Source organism: Leptonychotes weddellii, chromosome 6, assembly GCF_054177405.1.
Source record: "Leptonychotes weddellii isolate Sample4059 chromosome 6, ASM5417740v2, whole genome shotgun sequence".
In the NCBI taxonomy this organism is placed as follows: domain Eukaryota; kingdom Metazoa; phylum Chordata; class Mammalia; order Carnivora; family Phocidae; genus Leptonychotes; species Leptonychotes weddellii.
Window position 1 is genome coordinate 113,290,194 of NC_138374.1, and position 20,808 is coordinate 113,311,001.

General features: G+C 49.9%; 1 protein-coding gene across 1 annotated transcript in view; it reads right to left on the minus strand.

The window, feature by feature from the left end:
* The window catches only part of LMOD1 (leiomodin 1), a 40,077-nt gene extending 24,338 nt beyond the window's left edge, over window positions 1-15,739 (minus strand). Inside the window, exon 1 of the mRNA XM_081823052.1 lies at window positions 15,266-15,739. Coding sequence (XP_081679178.1) covers window positions 15,266-15,526 — 261 coding nt within the window. The 5' untranslated portion in view covers window positions 15,527-15,739. The remainder of the gene's footprint in view (window positions 1-15,265) is intronic.
* Between the last annotated feature and the right edge of the window lie 5,069 nt (window positions 15,740-20,808).

A 20,808-nucleotide genomic window follows, 5' to 3' on the forward strand; every position in this document is an offset into this window, starting at 1 on the left:
TGGGAAGGAAAAAGGACTGCCTCCTGACCAGGTATTATGTTTTGACTACGGTACTTTAGACCGGCTTTGGAGCAGGGCCCCCTGGAAGCAGGAGGAGGGACTAACTGAACTTGACATCCTCCCTACATCCGGAATTTTCCAAGGCTGCAGCCTTGATTCTCTTTTTAAGTGGTAACAATTCCCTCCTCCCAAGACAAAAGGAAGCCAGGCACACGGTGCCCATGAACAGATCTATTCCTGGGAGCCACGGTGAGGAGGAGGCGGAGGTTTGCCCCGTTTGGCAGATATCCCAACATCAGGAACTTGATCCTCTAGAAAACAACGTGTGTGACCTCATGTTCACCTGGGCTGTGGACTGTGTCCCAGGAGTGACCATCGGTCCCTTCCCTTCCAGTGTCCAGTGAGTCTCTCCTCTCCTTTCGGAGTTTTGTTGCCCCCAGCTGGCTGTGAGTCTCAGCTGGGGGACAGTGTGCTAACGGTTCTATTTATCATCCTGTTTGGCTGGCTCCACCTCTCTGCGGATGGGTGCCAAGGGCCAAGGGAAGGAGCCTGTGCTCTGGGGATCTGTTTGGGCCCTTGGAAAATAGATTTATTAGAAACCATGTAAATGTCCAAATATAGACATATGGCTCAACCCGGCCATATGATGCACTATGCTAACATCCACTGAAAACGATGTTTAGGAAGAATTTTCAGGGACATGGGAAAATGACTACACTATGATAAGAAAAAAAAAAAGCAGGAAACACAATTTATGTGCCTATGTGTGAGTGTATACAATGGCCTCAACCACAAAAGGAAAAGTTCCCACAGACACATACACCCCAAAAAACTGCCAGTGGCTACTGTCTTGAGCTAATGAAACAGGATTGTTGGTTATTTTTTCCCTATGTTTTGTGTATTGTCTATAACGAGCCTTATGACATTATACAGGTATCCTTCCCTTTACGAAAGTTTGCGTTGCGCCACTTTGCTTTCACGGGCCGGCATTGCTACCTGTTTTCGCTAACTGAAAGAAATCTGAAGCGGATTTTCCCTTCTCCAAAAAAAGGGGAAAAACAAAAGTAGCGCTCAGCATTGGTTTTGCAGGGAGTCCTCACAGAGGCAGCACGCACCCCAAACAGCAGCTAGAGGGCCCCCCCTGCACCCCCTGCACCCTCCACCAAACTCCCCCCCAATTACACTCAGCACCTCAGCATCCAGTCCCCAGAGCTTTGAACTGTGTCTGTGAGCATCTGTGCTTTATCTCCATTTATTCTGTGCTTCTGTTAGCAAGATGTGTCCTAAGGTATCAGAAAAGCCTAAGAGAAGTTATTTTGGGGGTCTGGGAATGCTCAAAAATTTTTCCATATAAATTGGTGGTAAGTGTTCCTTTGTTTTCTGCCGTTTCCGCTTGCAACAGGTTTCATAGGAAGGCCTTGTTTTTCGATAGTGGGGGAAACCCATAATTATAAGGTATTTTTTGAAGAAAGTCCATCTAGAAATAACACCTCTATGCTTACGTACCACCCCCTATTCCCGCCTTTAAGGCAAAGATTACAGACTGGAGGGAAAAATCTCCTTGACCACTGGAGTCTTCAGCACTCTGAGGTCATTATTAAATATCTTCTTGGTGATTTCGAATACATTATATTTTTCAGTGCAGTGAAGGACCAGAGACAGACAGGTTATCACTAAGTGGCGAGTGCAAGAGATGCCATTGGATCAGTTGAGATGATTCATCTTGGGGAAACTTGGTAGAAGCAAGATGGCTCAATGTCATCCTTTCTCAACTGGGATTCCAGGAGAAAAATTAAGTCCTCAACGCCTGAAGGCATCCATTGTATGTAATGAATTAATTTCTTTCCTATATATCTAGAATGGGACCTGCTATTTAGCATCTTTGGGAGAATTGAGGAAATAATCGCTCCATTAATTTTCTGTGGGGCTTAATTCTTTTGCAGAACCCTGACTGAGAAAAGCTGATTGTTTGTCTACAAGAACCTAATCCCAGCCTCGCCGTTCTGGCTTCAGTAGGGCAAGTCTGTGTCTACATGGCCACGGAACTGGTATATCCAGACCTCCTGGGTCATCATACTCACATATCTGAACACTGGGCCTCCCAAAAGACCATCCCAAGACAGCTCTCCTGCTATGTGTGTGATCCAAAGAGATAATCTGCTTATAGCAAGTTCTCTAGAGAAGCCATATTACTTTTTTCTAGACCTAGAGGCAAAAGGCTGAACTTCTCCGGATACTCCAGGGAAGTACTCAGATAATGGGAGCTGCTGGCCTTGGCTGGCTGTATACAGAACAAATTCTTACTCTCCTCTTTAGGGTGTATCTGTGGCCCCAGAGATCATGGGCAAACTTGATTGGGTCAAGCTAAAAATGTCCGCCTATAATCTCAGATCCCTAGGGAGCTGGGAAAGAGAAGAACAAGGAAGGGACATAATGGAAAAAGTTAAAAATGAGTCCTTGAGGCTCATTCTGTCCTGAAAGGAAAATATGGCAATGACCCATCCCAACAATTCAGATTCCAGAGTGTAAATGTGTGGACTGATTTAATTGGTTGTTTACAGAAACTGGGAAAAAAGAGTCACTGCCAAATTGCCTTTCATTTGAGGATTTGGACATAAAAATTATATTTTCTTTTTATTATTATTTTTTTTAAGTAAGCTCTACACCCAATATGGGGCTTGAACTCATGACCCAAATTCAAGAGTTGCATGCTCTACCAACTGAGCCAGCCAGGCGCCCCCAACATCGTATTTTCAAATTGTCTCAGAAGAGTTTAGATGAATTCATAACTCCTGCAGATTCAATCAAGTATGACAAGAATGGCATTTGCAAACCATTTGTCTCTCATTCGCTTAACATTTACTGAGCCAGGCACTGTGCTCACTGCTGGGGACACGGAGATGAGTAAGAGTCAGGCCTTGCTCTTAAGAAGTCAGGGGAAGGCACAGAAACAGGCTAAGCTGAAACAATGTGTTAGGTGTGTACATGCTGCAAAAAGTGACGGGAGCTGCAGACAGATGGTGCTTGGTGAACACAGGGGTGGAGCGCACAACCCAGACTGGAGGGATTGGGGAAGTAGGAAGCTGTCACCTGGGCTGAGCCTTGAAAGAATCCAAGTTAGCAAGGCCCAGGGTGGGGCCAGCATCCCAGTCAAAGGTGATGGTTGGTGCAAAGGCACAGAGGAAGCAAGATAACGTGTGGCACCGCTAGAGAACCAGGGGTCAAGTGTAACTGTAGCAAAGGGTAAAAGTCAAGGAGAAGGATATTAGTAGCTACAGAGATAGGGAGGCGTTGGGTTGCCAAGGGCCTCCTAAGCCACACTAAGGAGGGTGAATTTGATCATGGAAGCTATGTTGAGCAACTGAAGGCTTTTACGCAGGAGAGTGTCAAGATCATGATTCTATTTTATAATAAGACACCGGCAGCTGTGGGGAGAATGGATTGCAATGGGGGGAGAAGAGAGACAGGGAGATCAGTTGGGAGGTCACAGCATTCTCATGGCTGATAAGTGATCCAGGTGACAGCAGAAGCACCACGGGGGCAGGGGGGACCCGAGAGGGATGGCACAGGTAGAAGCAATATGGTTCGGTCACTGGGAGAGTCTGGGAACACCGAGAGACCCCAGAGTTCTGACCTAGGTGTGCTTCTATTTACCCCAGTGTAGAATGCAGGAGGAAAGGCAGGCTGGGGGGTTGGGGTGAGGTGACTATGAATAATTTATTTTTAGACTCATTGAATCTGAGACACTTGAGGGGTCCAAAAAGCAAGTGAATGATCTAGAACTCAAAATAGAGATCTAGGTGAGAGATCGAGACAGAGCATATAGGTGGTAGCTGAATCCGTGGGGTTGGATGAGGGTAGCCACGAAGACGGCCTCGGGAGGGCAGGGCCCTGAAAAACAACAATAGTGAGGCGTTCGGAGGAAGGGCTGCTCTCAGAGGAGACAAGGAAAGAACAGCTAGAGAGAGAAAAAGAAAGCCAGGGAGGTGAGTGTGGTGTCTTGGCCCCAGGGGAAGTATTTTGAGAAGGAGAGAGTAGTGGAATACCACAAAGTAAACAAACAGGGTAAGGACTAAGAAAGCATCCCCTGGGTGCACAACAAGGAGGTCCGCAGAGACCTTCTGGAGGTTGAGGTCAGTGCAGGGGCGGGCGGTGTGAGAGTGAGTGTAGATACGATTCCCTACAGCTTCGCTACGAAGGAAAGGAGAGAAGGTGGGAACTAGAGAGAAAGAGCCAGTAGGAAGGAAAGTTGAAGGGGAAAGAGAGAGAGAGAGAGTCTGAGAGAAAACAGATGTTTACAGGAGCAAATGTCCCTGAGAAGACAGGAGAGAAAAGGGGGTGGGGGCACCAGCCTGGGACAGGGAGAGGGACACCTTTTCCATGAGATGAGAGAGAAGGGCTCTCTGCTGAGTGGGGAACCCGGTGTGGGGCTTTATCCCAGGACCCCGGGATCATGACCTGAGCTGAAGTCAGACACTTAACCCACCGAGCCAGCCAGGCGCCCCGAAGGGCAAATCTTAATAGTAGGGCTCAGCAGGACAGCCGGCAGGACGTGGCCAAAGGACTCGACAGCACTCTAGTTGCTCCCAAAGATGGACACCATTAGAAATGATGATGGTGGCCCCCACTTTATGATATGCCTACTGTTTGCAAATCACTGTCATGCACTTCTTCGAACTTTTGTACTCTTCAAATTAGGCAGTATCATTGTTATTTGCAGGTGAAGAAATGAAAAGTTCACTCTGCATTTTCTATGACCCAGCAATTCCACTCCTAGGTACATACCCAGCACAAATGAAGTCATAAGTGCACCAAAAGATGTGCAAAAATGTTCACAGGAGCATGGTTAATGATAGCCCCAAACTGTAAAACAACCCAAAGTCCATTAACAGTGAAATGAATACATAGATGATGTCATGTTCATACAATGAAACACTCATGGAATACTCTACAGCAGTGAGAGCTGGGGCACCTGGGTGGCTCAGTCGTTAAGCATCTGCCTTCGGCTCAGGTCATGATCCCGGGGTCCTGGGATCGAGCCCCGCATCGGGCTCCCTGCTCTGCGAGAAACTTGCTTCTCCCTTTCCCACTCCCCCTGCTTGTGTTCCCTCTCTCAGTGTGTCTCTCTCTGTCAAATAAATAAGTAAAATCTTTAAAAAAAACAATTATCGGGGCGCCTGGGTGGCTCAGTTGGTTAAGCGACTGCCTTCGGCTCGGGTCATGATCCTGGAGTCCCGGGATCGAGTCCCACATCGGGCTTCCTGCTCAGCAGGGAGTCTGCTTCTCCCTCTGACCCTCCTCCCTCTCATGCTCTCTGTCTCTCATTCTCTCTCTCTCAAATAAATAAATAAATAATCTTAAAAAAAATAAAATAAAATAAATAAAAAATAAAAAAAACAATTATCAAAAATAAATAAATACATAAATAAAAAGTAAAAACAATTATCGGGGGCCTGGGTGACTCAGTCGATTGAGTGTCTGCCTTCAGCTCAGGTTGTGATCCTGGGCTCCCTGCTCAGCAGGGAGTCTGCTTCTCCCTCTCCCTCTACTTGCTGCTCCCCCTGCTTGTGCTCTCTCTCACTCTCTGTCAAAGAAATAAAACCTTTAAAAAAAGTAGAATACAAAAGAACACCTACTTTATGATTTTATATAAAATATAAAATATTTTATATATATATATTTACATATATATAAAATTTAAAAACAGGCAAGACTAACCTACGGGGTTGGAGTCAGGGTAGGGGTTCCTGTGGCGGGGACGACGGGGGTAGAGCTGGAGAGGAAGCAGAGGGTGGGTGGGGGTCCCGCAGTGCTGGCAATATTCTCCTTATTCTCTCTGTCAGTCTCCTTCACTGGCCCCCTTCTCCTCTTCCGATGCCTAAATGTTGGGGTAATGGAGGGCATGGTCCTTGGCCCTCTGCTCTTCATCCACAACTTCTCCCTACGTGATCTCTTCCAGGCCCATGGTTTTAAGTATCATTTATATACTAATGGCTCCCAGATGGAATCTCCAGCCCCACCACCCCACTGAGCTCCCGACTTGTTAGAATCCTCATCTTTGTGAGAATTCATGACACTCTACATTTGTGTTTTGGACACTTTGCTGTATGTGTTTTATATTTCAATAAAAACAAAGTGTTAGGAAAAAATCCATTATTGTCAAGTACAAAATGAGACACAGAAAAGGCATTAAAGAACACAATGAAAGGAAAGTAAAGCTTATAAATGTTCAATGCTTGTCTGAGGCCACGCAGCTAGGAGACAGTCAAGCCGGGAGTGAGCCCCAGGCGCCCCCCTGGCTTGCCCTGCAAACCCAGGGCCATCAGCTGTGTGCTGGGAAGGGACCTCCTTCTCCTTGGGCATGGGTGGCCTTGGGGACAGAAGATGGATGCACTGGAGGTGAAAATCGACTGGATTTTCAAGGAGCTCTGGAGCTGGCTATTGTCTATTGACTGTTCACGTGCCAGATGCCGATCCGGAAGTGTTTTCATGTTTTCTCTACCCCACCCAGGGAGCACTGAGCAGCTTTCTTGCGACCTGACGTTTAACCTCTGACTACTGTCACAGCCCCGTCAGTTTCTCCCCACTTCAGTCCAGCCTGTGTCCAGCCGCCAGGGGGATCCTCCTGGAGCAGCACCGTGCATGTGTCAACACAGACCAGCCCCACCTACTCTCCCCCGACCACATTTAGCAACCTGCCTGCATCCTTGCTGGTCTCCACTGTCTTCCCTCCTAGGACCAGAGGTGACCGCCTGCTGCCAAGGCCAACCCCTCCACTCCAGTGCATTCCATCTCTTTTCCTGCCTTTTCCAGTGCCATCGAGGGTTCTCTCTCTACTGAACCAACCCCCTTAGTATATAAACATGCTATCATACTCCATCTTTAAAAAAAAATTCCCCTTTGATTCCACATTTGCTTCCAGCTGCTGCCGTACTTCTTTGCTTCCCATTAGAACAAAACTGGGGAAAAAACCGAAGACACCTGTCTGTATTCTCTATCTCCAGTCCTCACTGACCATTCTCTCTCGAGTCCACTCTTCACTGCAGTGACCCCAGTCTTGTCAAGGTCTCAGTGGCTTCCATCTTTCCAGTTACTACAGTTGATTCTCTGTTCTTATCTTATTAGACCTCTCAACAAGAACGGAAACAGTGGAGACTCTCTCCTCCTATAAGGCCCCGGTCCACTTGCTTTTGTGAAGCTGCTCTGAGCTTCCGCCCACCTCTCTCAGTCTCCTTCATTGGCCCCTGTTCCTCTTCCGATGCTTAAATGTTGGGGTAATGGAGGGCATGGTCCTTGGCCCTCTGCTCTTCATCCACAGCTCCTCCCTACATGATCTCTTCCAGGCTCATGGTTTTAAGTATCATTTATATACTAATGGCTCCCAGATGGAATCTCCAGCCCCACCACCCCACTGAGCTCCAGACTTGCACATGCCCAGTCAATGCAACACTTGCTCTTTGATGTCTACCAAGCACCATGAACTTGTTCAGATCAGAGTTCTTGATCTCCTCAAAACCACTCCTCTTCTGTTGTTTCCTACCTCAGTAAATGGCATCAAATCTAGCCAATAGCTCAGGCAGGCCTGGGCCCCCCACTCCTCTCTTTTCCCTGGTGAGTCAGACAGTCCTGTCTGTGCTACCTTGGAGGTCTTTCCTGAATCTGACCACTTCTCCTCCTGTCGTCCTTGGCCTCTTGCCTGAGCTACTGCACACCCTTCTAGCCGGGCCCCCTTCTCCCCCAGGCTTGCCCTCCTACCATCTATTCATCTGAACGCTGGCAGAGTGATGATGGATCCTTTAAAAAACCTAGATCAGATCACATCTCTCCCCTGCTCACAACCTTCCAATGATGTCTCACCACACTTGGAATAAAAATCCAAACTCCCTCTGCTGCACTATGAGGTCCTGCATTATGTGAGTCCCGCTGACTTCTGGGGCCTGATCACCTCCAACCCCCCCCACCCCCACCCCTGGCTCGCCCTGCTCCAGTTACACTGGCCTGGCTTTTCCTCAGACATACTACACCTGCTCCCCTGCCCAGGCCTTTCTGTGTGCTGTTCCCTCTGCTTGGAAAGCTTCCTTCAGACCCTCCCATTGGCTGCCTCCTTCGGTCCGTTCCAGGCTCTGAGCTTATGTCACCCCTGTGGCAGAGTCTTCCCTGACCACCTTACAGGAAATCGTCCTAGACCTTCTCTTGAAAGTGCATTCTTCTCCTTTATGTGTATGTGACATATACGTTATATGTGATGTGCATGTGTTCTATGTGATCTATTTAAGTACATGTATTCTCGGTCTCACCCATTAGAATGGAAGCGCCACGAGAGCGGGGACCTGGTCTCTCTTATTCACTACTCTGTGCCAGCATTCAGAAGCACCTAATGTAATGGAAACTTCCTAAACAGTTGGAGAATTCATGATTTAATGGAGTCCTCCTCCCTCCTTGTAGATACAAAACATAATTCCTGAAATCTGCCTAGGAAAAGGATGCTGAGAAGGGGAGTGGAGGCAAGAGCAGCGAAGGAAGGGACCAAACTCAAATTTAGGGTTTAGCCCTCACTACCAGGTTTCCAGCCCAGCACTCTGCGACCTGCTTTACAGATGTTTTTTTGCTTAATCCTCACAACTCTCCTGTGACTAGGTGTTATTTCCATTTTAAAGATGGGGAAACTCCGGCTCAGAGAGATAAAGTAATTTGTTCGGGTTACACAGCCGGCCACCAGCAGAGCAGGATCGGCATCCAGGTCTAGCTGGCCTCTGAAGACACTGCGCTCAGCACTAACTCAATACGTTCTGCACCCAGGGCTTCACTGGAAGTTCTGCCACCACACCCCACCCCCACCCCAGGATATTCCACCTGGTGGGGGAGGGGGGGCTCTGCTGGCCTGATCCGGAAGTCAGGGCTGGGGGTGTGTGCACCTGCAGAGCCCGAGGGTCCTCCACGAGAGCAGGCCGGTGAGGAGGTGGAGGTGTGTGGGAGCGGGAGGCCTAGCTATCCTAAGCAGCACCCTGCCATCCCCACTGGTCTGGTCGTTTCTAGAGCCAACCTCAGAGACGGGTGGAGCCAAATTGGTCCAAAGCAGCCTAGGCTTTTCTAAGCTCCTGGAAGTTGCAGACAAGAATTCACTAGTCCCCAACCCTCCTCCCAATCGCCCTTTACCCCACCTCTGCCGTGTTTCCAACCCAGTCACCCACTGCAGGCCACTGAGCCTGGGGCATGAAATAAATTAGGCTCAAAGAAATCAAGACAAGGGGGCCAGGCAGGAAGTCAGTAAATAAGCCTGCCTTTTTCCTCAAGCTAGCTCCTTGCCTCTCTTCCTCCCATGCTCTCCCTCCCTTTCTGCCATTCCCTCAATCCTGCTGACAGATTGTCTTTTAATTTCACAGGTATAACGTCTGAGGAACTTCAGGGAGGAGAAGTTGCTCATGATGGGCCACTTTCAGAACCTCAGCCAATTTAATCCTCATGATAACCCTTCAAGATTGAGGTCATCTTCCCACTTGACAGTAAAGCAATGGGGCCTCCAGCAGCTATATGTTAATGAGATAGCATTAATAAGTCCAGAAGGTACTCAGGAAAGTTGAGGCTCTTCCTCAGGTAACGTGCTCACCAGCTCCAACGGGGGCAGAAGCAGAATCACACCTGGTCCTGTTTGGTTCCAAACCCCTACAGGCTTTCTATTCCCCACATGGCCCGGGGCTAAGGGACCCCTTTAGGGGAACTGAGGCTCTGAATCCAGACCCCTTCTTTCTTTGCTGGTCATGCCAAAAGAGATCAAATAAACAAGAAAGCACAGCCTGATCTGGAAAGGACTGTGTATTACGGTCCAGGATATTCTTGTTTATCCAACTTGGCAGACATACGAATGTCAGCTTCTCTTCCCCCACCCCCCAGTCATTGTGCTTTTTTGCTGTCCCTGCAGTGTGTGTGTGTAGACTTTATGCATGTAGACTGTAGATCTCCAAGGACAGCGCCCTTGACCCCTCTGTCTTCTGTAGCTCTCCCAGTGCCCTTCATCCAGGCTTTGCCCACTGTGGGCCAGCTCTGGTTTGCTGACGCCATCTGATACAAGTCTCCAGAGTCTCTTGGGGGAGAAAGAGAGGCTGAGGGAGGGTAGCCAGGTTAGATGAGGATTTTGTCTCCACTCTGGGTGTCTGCTCAGACAGGCCTCTTCCTGCCTTAGTGTGGGGACCTGAAGCCCCCAGCCTACCAGACACCCTTGGTCAGTGGGGCTCATGCCCGTCCCCTGACCATCTGCATCTCCCGCTCGCTGTGGGGACATTTCATGTTTACATCTCCTCCTTGGTCCTATCTGGCCTGCCTCCCTCTTGCCACATGTCCCATCCACCCAAGCTCTTCTCCCTGTGGTCCTGCTGAGAAAAGTCGAGCACCAGGGGCGGTGCCGAGGGGGTGGGAGCAGGCGCTGGGGCCTTGCCGCTTAAAATCCATCAGATCGGATAGTCTATACACGCAGAAGAAAATGTATAAAATATGAGTAAGAGCAACAATGAAAACAAACACCTGCGGATCCCACCACCTAGTTTAAGAAGTTGGTTAACTAGTTTTTAAACTCTGGACGGAGGCACCTTTCAGACTTCAGGGAGAGATTTTTAAACTTGTCTAACCCTGACTGGGTGCCTGCTATCGCCTCCCCAGGTCTACAGGCCCCCCTCACCTCTTCTGCCCTCTCCACCCCAGCCTCCAGGGCTATTTTGGGTGTGTACCAGTCGGGGTTAATCTCCTTAATCGTTGAGCCTTGCTGCCCAGGGCACTCCTGATAGGGCCCAGCCCTCTGCAAAGGGTAATCGGAGGGTTGTGCTGCCGGCCTCGGGCCTGCCCGGCATCCCCATCCCGGTAGAGAAGCCATGGACACCGGGCCATGAGCTGGGCCTGGTAGGGGAGGGGACCCGCTAGGCTGGGTGAGCCAGAGACCCGAGGGGAAGGTGAGGAGGCCAAGTGACTGGCTAGTGGGGTGCTTCTTGTTAGCTTCTCAAGGGAGAACCTAAAAGAGCTTCCTCCACCCCCCAGTTCAGCTGCCCCTGCTCCTGGCTGGGTGGAGGCGCTAATCCCCAGCCCCTGGTAACGCCAGGGAGAAGGACAGGGGAGGCAGGCTGGAGATTTTTCTTTCCCACTGGGGAAGGAAAGAGAACACATGAGTTGACCTGCTAGGATCAGGTTCCTGAAACCTGAGCCAAGCACAAGGGTTTCACTCAACTGTTGGCCACACACCTGCCCAGGGGGCCTTGTCTTCCACCTGGTCAGAAGGAGAGTCCCAGAAGGACTAGGGTAGAACACACAGGCACTTTTAAAGGGAGGGAGGGAAGCCAGGGGTCAGCTCTGCCAAGCCCCACCTCCCCCCTCCTAACATTCATTCAACGAACAGAGGCTGAGGGCCCACCTCTGTGCTGGGCCCTATGTTAGCACTTGTCCACCAGAATCACACAAGCTGGGGAGGAAGAGAGATAAGAAAACAGGATGGGGTTGGTCCAGAGTGGCACTGGAGTGCTCAGATCAGACATGGTTCCTACACTTGCCCGGCAGTCAGAGAAGACTACCTGGAGGAAGTGGTGCCTGAGACCTCGAAGGAGGCACAGGGGTGGGTTGGGGAGAGGAGTATTCACGAAGCAGGGGGTAAACCAATCCAGGACAGCCCTGGAGTATTCTATCCACTGAGGGAGGTGCCGCCCGAGGCCCCTTGCACAGTCTACACCCACCCAGCACGATAGCCGGAGTTTGAATCTTGGGACTCCTCTTCCCCCGGAGAAACCAGAACTTAAGACCCAAACTGGGCCTGCCTCTGCTCTCAGTTTCTGTCTAAAAAAACAAACCAACATTTTGTTATGGAAAATGTCAAGCATATACACAAAAGTAGAGAGAACCGTGTAATGGGTACACATGCAGACCCATCACCCAGCTTCCACAATTATCAACTGGTGGACAGTATTAGTTCATCTATCCCCCTACCCACTCCCCTTGCCCATATTATTTTAAAGGAAATGCCCTAATCCTATCAGTTTTCCCCATAAATATTTCAGGATCTGTGTCTAAAAGGCAAGGATCCTTTAAAAAGTATATCCATAATACCGTTATCCCACCCAAAAGGAATTAACAAAAATTCCTAATGCCATCCAATATCTTGGCAGGACTTCCTTCCCTAATCCACACTTGGTTCTAAGAGTTTGAATCCCGGGGCCACACTTGGTTTTACTATTTATGTTCCCAGCCCTGGGGGCAGGGATGAGCATTCAGCCAGGCTAGACGATGTGATAACCTGCTGCTCCTACAGCAACATAGGACTTTGTGGTCTGAGCCCCATCTCACCTCCATGGGGGTTCTGTATGTGTGTGCCTTGTGATCCTAATTGGATGATAAACTCCTCGGGCCAGGGGCTGGCACGACTGCCCTTTTTTGTACCCTGGCGAGGCAGAGAGAAGGAAGCACTGTCCTTAAAGCCCGGCGGGGTACTTGTGACTGTGTGAACTTAGGGCAGTTACTCAACTTCTCTGAGCCTCAGTTTTCTGCTCTGTATCATGGGGATAAACATACCTATCTCCCAAGAAGTGTGAGGTTTAAAGGAAGAGGTGAATATGCTTCGCCTACAGAAGATTCTCAGTAAATGGTCACCTTGCTGTGCTTCCTAGAGTCGAGTTACTCTGTCTTAACTAACTTCCAGTCAGTTCCTTACAGGGAGCAAATGCCGCTAGCCGTGAGAGCTACCGCCAGTCCAGCGGCCTGGAGCCCCCACCTGGAGCCGCTCCGCATCTGCAGTGTCAAAGGCCCCCCAGCCTGAGCATCCAGGGTTCGCTCGTTTATTGTTTACTTTGGCCCCTAGTTGAGCAGACAGGCTTGGCTTGCTCAGCCCTCAGAGGACTGATGGAAGGGAGGGGCTGGGCAGGGGGAGACAGCAATGAATTAATAATTGCATAGCTGCCATTTATTGTGTATTTATTATAAGCCAAGCCCTGTGCTAAGTGCTTTCCACTATTGTCCTCTCCGTTTTTTACAACAATCCTACGGGCTGGATACTGTGTAGCTGAGGGAAGGGAGGCCAACTGGGTAACTTGTAAGTTACTTATTTATACTATTAGGAAGAGATGCTGGTACTCAAACCAGGCTTTCCTGGCACTTAAACAAGTTCTTAATCCCACACTTACTAGCTTGCTAATGGTGCTAAAGAAGTCACTTTGTAGGGTTCATTGCCATTCATCCAGACTTACAGAGATGACTTCTGCTCATGGCTCGGGATCACCCAGAACTCCACCCAGGCACTCTGCCGACATATGCCCTTGAACTGGATGAGGAAGAATGGGGACAGCCTATCCCTCCAAGGGAAAAATGGCCCTGACGCCATCTTCTCATGCTGAAGATGTACATACACACACACACACACACACACACACACACACACACACCCTCCATTCCCTGATTCAGACTCTGTCTGCAGAAACAAGCGTGCACCTGGCAGGGGTGAGGGAGGTGGGACCGGGAAGGCGAGGCTTGCCATGGTTTCAGTTGGCTGAGGAAAAAGCCTTTTGAGAATGCAATTTCCAGGAGCCTGAGAGTCCCTCACACTCTCCACAGCCTAAGCATCTTGCTTGGGGATTAAGAATGTTCTGCATTTGACTTTAGCCTCAGGACTGTCTTTCTGCACACCAGAAGCCACTGGGCACAGAGTCTGGGGACTAGGAGTGAGGCAAGAGCAGGGCCGGGCTCCAGAGTGAAAGTTGGGGGTCCAAGTGGGGGATTTACAGAGATGCCAAAGCCCTGGGCTGCTGTGTGGCTTTCCCTACGTGTCCTGTTAGCTGTCTTGAAGTACCAGGCCCTCACAGGGAGTGCCCTATATCCTCTCATCTTTTCCATAAATGTTCTAGTATCTGTTCATCATTATCCGAGTGGCGATCACCTTGCCCACAGGGTAATGAATTTCTGAGCCTTCTGACTCCGCTCGCTCCCAACTTCTTGGGCCCAGTGTGGTAGGGATGGAGACAGAGGTCCAGCTCCCCTACCTCACTTTCCTTCATCCCTCCCTCCCCCATCCCTTCACTCAAGGGGCCAGGGCTCTGTCCGCAAACGTGCTCCATGACTAATGTCCAGCACAATCTCTGACCCAGCCAGACATGTCACAGAAATTCCGGGAGATACTGTTGCCTTTCTCATCTCCTTTGGGAGAATGAACACATCATGTGAAGCTCTGGGTCTTGGTTTCCATAGAAGTGAAGCAAAGGACAAGAACTGAGACTGAACTTTCTCATGCAAGAATCCACAAGGACAAGAGACATGGCCAGTAAGAACCGGCTCACAGAGGACAGTTTCCCCACTAACCCCTCTCTACAGCGGACAAGGGGCTCTATGAGTCACACTCAGGTGGAGGCTAGTCTAGTTTGTCCCAAGAAAACTCACATATGAATACATGATGAATAAAGGACTCCTCCATGCCAAGCCAGGAAAACAAAAAGCAGGTCTTGCTTAAGCCCATCCTAGAAGTCAGCAGATGTTTCCAAAATGGCCCTCCTTGACTGGCCCCTCCTCTGTCCCCTCCTCAAGGCAAAACCCTGCTGGGAACTACCTTCATCCCCCAGCAAAGGGACCTTGCTGGCTTATAAAAGGACTTATGACCAACAGGAGGGGATGCTCCCTCAAGATGCTCCTCTAGGAAGTGCAAACCCCAACTTCCCTGGGAGGGAAACTGAAGCCATCAGGTGAAGATGCATTGCCCACCTCACAGATCCCTGACCCCTGACTCCCATTGCTTTGGGAAGCCCATCTGCCCCTGAGCCTCCTCAAATGGTTCGTGTGCCACGAGTTGCCCACAGGGCCAGAGGGCTTCAAAATGAGCAGTTCTGCAAGGAGGCCTGACTTTCTTTTCTGGGGTGGCTGCCAAGAGACTGCAAGCATCATTCTATCCTCTGCCTCCTCCCCACAATGGGTGAAATGAATGTGCAGGGGGAAAAAAGTGCGGGGGGACAAGTACGGAATCAACTTGACAATGAACGCTTCAAGGGCATTCTCCAGCTCCCATTCTGCTAGCAGGCCTATCAGCTACTGCGGGATGCTGAGTTCTCCCAACAGAGCCAACTTGTGCTTTATAACAGAAATTAGGGGTAAGAGGTTCACACTGCCCGCTCAGCAGATGGTAATCGGTTCTGAAGCGTTACATCTTTTGCCAACAAGACCTTTTCCTCTGAGGAGAGAAGCATCCTAGTCACAAGTTCAGGTCTCCCTCCCCTCCCTCCCCTCCCCCCTTCCCTCTAGCATATTGCTCACTCACATCCATGGACATCTCCCTCTGAATAAGTTTCTTGGTCTCCTTTTCACAGAAGTTGAGCATGGCTTCCCGGTTGTACGTGCCCACGGACTGCTTCTCTGTCTGGTTTCTCTGCCGCAGGCCCACGGGAATGCTCCCATCCGGATCCACCACATCCAGCTCCTTCTCTAGCTCCTCCATCTCCTCAGGAGACAGCGTGGACAGCAGGCTGTCGATGTCAGGGTCTTCACTCACCTGCCGGCGATACTTGGCTACCTTGGACATCTTGGCAAAGTGGGCTGTGGCTCTTGTGGGGGTGGGGGGTGCTACAGGAGTCCGGGGGTGCACAAGCTGGTCTGGATGGAGCAGAGTGGGCTTGGGAGCAGAACCCCAGCGGATTGAGGACGTGGCTCCGCTGCCCTGCCCTGCAGACCCACAGGTGTCCAAGCGTTAACTGCAAGCTAACTCCCAAGCCCAGGGCTAGTGGACCCTGGCTGGTCTAACGGCGGCCAATAAGACTTGACAACAGCCTGGCCCTGAAAGGAGAAGCCAATCCCCATGCAGGGGGCGGGCCTGCCTCGCTGTCAGAACTGTTTGAAACTTGAGGACATTCCAGGGAATCTTGGAGCTCTGTGTGACCAAATTTAGTACAGAGCATTTAGCCTTTTAAAGACAAGGGGGCCACGCAATGAGAAAAAGATACAAAAATGTAGAGGCTGGAAGAAGCTGATCAGAGCACAGGAGAGCCAGAAAAGCAGAGACGGGGCCATGGGGGTGGGGGGGGCCGGTCAGGAATAGGCCAACCCCAAGCATGCCCTGCTCAAGCACATATCCGACTTCTGCATCCCGGCTGGATGTTGCCGGGGTCGGTGCATGGTCCACTGACTCCTTTCTACTGTATTTGGTAATGTGCTGGGGGACTCCCGGTTGTTTACAGCCACAGGAAAGATACATGATTCCAGATACTCTGAACTACCCGCCCACCCATTCTCTCTGCGCAGGAGAACCTGAGTGCCAAACATCAGAGGCTCAGCCACTTTTTGAGAGAGAGAGAGAGAAAGAGAGAAAGAGAGAGAGAGAAAATAAATCTTCACTGTGTACCCAAACTGAAAACTGGTAGGCTGGGGAGAAAGTATGACCCGCACAAGTCAGGGAACTCTTAAAGGACTGTCCATTTCCAGGAAGCGCCAAGGCTCTTGGGAAGAGGGTTCAAACCTCCCTCCGTTCTCATCTGCTTCTTCCTCTGCTGGGGGATCTGTAGACAGACCTCCTTTGGGAGGGCCAAGGAGGAGCCAGGAGGTTGCCACCCACATGTAAATCCAGAGCACAACTGAGTGTGTCTTCAGGGAAATATAATTCTGGGCTGTTGGGAGGGATACTATTGCAGCAGGCCTGGCATGTTTCATAAAAGGGCTTTCCACTGCTCATCCATCACGCTGCCTGCACAAGTCACAGAGACACTCAATCTCCTTCCCCCCCTCCTCCTGCCACAAAATCCCTTCTAGAAGCCCTGGTGTAACCTATCAGGGTAGATGGTTCGATCTTTCCTGGCATCTTTCCATCCTAAGCCAGAGAGAGACAGTCACCTGATCAGCATTTGCTGAGTCCAGGGATTGTCTGGGACAAAAACTTGGCCCTGCATTTAATGTCCACTAGTCCAGCTTTAGGTTACGGCTGAGGAGGGGATGGCACTGACGGGCAGGACTGGAGTGCAGAGGTGAGGCAGGTAAACCTGAGAGGCAGGGTGGAAGATGGGCTGAGAGAATCCTGGGGGTTGTCATTTTTAAAAGGCAGTCGTCATTCTGTCGGTGAGTTGGGAAGCATGTATTTATTGAGTGCTTACTATGTGTCAGGTGCAGTTCTAAGGGCAAGGCATGTAACTAAAGATAGAAAATTGGGGTGCCTGCCTGGGTCGGTTGGCAGAGCATCTGATTCTTGATCTCAGGGTCGTGAGTTCAAGCCCCATGTTGGGTGTGGAAACTACTAAAGAAAAGAAAAGAAAAGAGAGGTCCCTATCTTCTTGCAGCTTACTTTCCATCAGTGAAGATAGTTAATAAATAAATAATTTCAAAGAAATCATTAAAAAATTAAAAGCTGGGCGCCTGGGTGGCTCAGTCATTAAGCGTCTGCCTTCGGCTCAGGTCATGATCCCAGGGTCCTGGGATCGAGCCCCACATCGGGCTCCCCGCTCGGCGGGAAGCCTGCTTCTCCCTCTCCCACTCCCGCTGCTTGTGTTCCTGCTCTCGCTATCTCTTTCTCTGTCAAATACATAAATAAATTCTTTAAAAAAAATTAAAAGCCTACAAAATGCCTCAAAAGAGAAGTCCAGGGGCCATAAGGAAGCACAACAGGGGAGGCTGGAGAGCAAGCTGGTTTCCTAGTTCAGCCTGGATTCTCCAGGCCAAAAGCCCTGAGGTATTGCTACTCACCGGTCATGTGGCTGAGACGTGGCTTCCTCACCCGTAAAACAAGGACAGAATTGGTACCAACCTTGTAAGATTGTTGTGAACATCAGGTTCGAACATACCCATGAGACAGTTAGTTGTTATACCTGATACATGGTAAACGCACAATAATTATTAGCAGTTATTATAGCTTTTTACAGTTATTTACAATTATTTATTTACTCGCTTCCCGGGTTCTTTTCTCCCCATCCCACCTCTTCTCTCATCTTTTTCTTGCCTTCAGCAGTAACTACCCTCAACACACACACACACACACACACACACACACACACACACACACACCCTCACCTGGTTCTCGCTCATTCATTCATTCAAGCATTACTCAGATACTGCTACGTACATATAGCCTACCAGGCACTATAGGGTGAGAGTACAAAAATAATTACAATCTGCTTATTCTCTTTAAAATGTATAATTTATGGGGCAAAACCTAATTATACTATAAGGCAGGTGGAAGCAATTGTTAAAGAGTCCAACCGAAGACGCAGTAATTTTGTAGGGAGCGGTCAGGGTGGGCAGCCCAGAGGGTCTAGCAAAGGGCTTGAGCTACCCTGAGATGGGCTTTAGTCTGATATATTGGGTGGAAAGGACGCTTCCTACACCGGCCAACAAGCCTCTAGCCCAACCCCACCCCTACTCCGGCCCCACCTTGGGTAACTCAGTCTTCACTCTCACTCTTGCCCGGCAGGAGCTTTCTGGAAGAGGCATCATCTCCTGGAATCCCTGGCTCTGGAACCACCTTGGCCAACCTCTTGTCCTCAATCCATTCAAAGCACCTCTCTTTCCACCTCCAAGGATTTTTCTTTCTTAGGCTTTTTGCCAATGATGTTCACTCCTCCCAAAGAGCAATCAGGGCCTGAGTGCAAATAACCGCCTTCAACCCCAGGGGCACGCTTTGTACCATCTGGTCTCAGTGGCCTTTTCTCTGGGTCCAGTGGTCTCTGCTCAAGGAACACACTTGGAAAATAAACCCACAGCTTCCAAACTTCAAGGCAGGACTCATGGCCTCCTAACCAGTGTTTCTGCACACAAACCCCTGCATCTTCTCTGCCTTGGGTCCCGCAATTCCAAACAGGGGCTCTTCTGATAGGACTCAGTCTGAAGCTTTTTGCTCCCTAGGGCCCCAGGGACTGTGGGCTCACAGACTCTGAAAGTCTTCCCTTGAAAGGCATCACAGCAGGGTCCGGAAGATTCAGAACCACAGAACCCATGAGTACAGTTCTCCTCCAGCCCCTGCAGTGAGGGACCACTGCCCCCGACTCTGTAGGGGGCAATAATTATCCAAGCTCAGAATCCACCTCCACCTGAAACAAATACATCCTGATTGTCAGGGGATTCTGGCATGGCCTAGCCCCCCTCCCCGGGAAAAATTCTGTGCTAGAATGAAGGGGAGAGAAAGGAGAGAAAGGAGGAAAGAGAGACCCCAATCTCATAGCCAAATATGTGGTGGGGGGCTGGGCATAGGGAACCAGAACCAATTTTTTTTTTAAAGATTTTATTTATTTATTTGACAGAGAGAGAGAGCACAAGCAGGGGGAGTGGCAGGCAGAGGCAGAGGGAGAAGCAGGCTCCCCGCAGAGCAGGGGGAGCCCGATGCGGGACTCCATCCCAGGACCCTGGGATCATGACCTGAGCCGAAGGCAGTCGCTTAACCAACTGAGCCACCCAGGCGCCCGAACCAGAACCAATTTAACTGATGCTTAGGGTGGTTCTTACTTGGGCTGGATGACCAGGAAAGGCACATTTTCAGGAATCTAGGGTGGCAGTATAGGATAGCAGGTAAGACCACAAGCTCTGGAGTCAAATGACGTGGGCTCAAATCTGAGATGTGCAACCTTGCGTAAGTTATTTGACCTCTTTTAGCCTTATGGGCCCCAAGTGGAACACGAGGACATTAAAAGAACCTACCCGAAGGGGAAAAAAAGTACCTACTGCACAGGGTTATGGAGTTATTAAATAGATTAAATAAGATAATGCATGCTAAGTGCATCACAGCATCAGACACATTATGAACATAAATACATTGTTAGTCCGTATAGAATCACACTGGTTCTCTTCTTGGGGGGGAAACTGGCAGCAGACTTTGTCTCTGGAAAGAAGCCACTGGCCTGGCCCAGCACTCCTGAGGTGCGTGGACATGGTTAGAGGGAGCTCTGAGACAGCACAGGCCAGACTAATGTCCCCCCAGAAGGAGAGCAAGGGGGAGGGCAAGAGGGTAGACACAAGAGATTACCTCCCCCACCCTCACCCTGACTAAAACCTCTCTACCCACCAAAGAGACACCAGGCACAGACTGCATCCCCAGACCCAAGAGTCAGCTGTGGTGCAGGCCTCATTTGTCCATGCCAATTTGAGTGTCTCATGAACTGGACCAGGCAGGACTGGGGGTTGTGGAGCCGCATACATGGCCTGTGACCTCTTGGTAGACAAAACTCTTTGGGACTCCCATAGCCTCTGGCTCAATGGAGCTCAACCTATGTAGGTCCAGGACCCTTGAAGGTACTGAGTGGTTGGGAGGTGCAGATTCTGAAAATGGCCATCCCCCTTCCTCCATAGGTTGGGTCTGTATAGAAAGAAGCATTCTTGGTTCTTTTACTTATTTGTGGTTTATTCTCTTGCACACCCCTACAGAAGCTATTTCAGGCCTCTTCCTTACCCTATGGCCTCACTGTATCCTTCTAGAATGAACTCCTTTAGCTATATTAATACAGGAGATAAAACTCTAATATATCTTCATTACCCTGGAAGGGCAACAAATCCGGTCCAAGGACAGAAGGGAGACATCTCTGCTTTTACTATCCTGTAATTAAATCTGCTCCAGGGGAAGTCCCTGTCTCTAGCTTTCCAGGGCCCTTGGCGGTGGCTGCTGCTTCTTCTTCTCCTGTTTTTTAAAGATTTTATTTATTTATTTGTCAGAGAGAGAGATAATGAGCACACACGCAGGGGAAGCGGCAGAGGGAGAAGCAGGTTCCTTGCTGAGTAAAGAGCTTGATGCAGGACTCGATCCCAGGACCCTGGGATCATGACCTGAGCCAAAGGAAGATGCTTAACCAACTGAGCCACCCAGGTGTCCCATCCAAGTCCATTGGCTTCTATAAACAT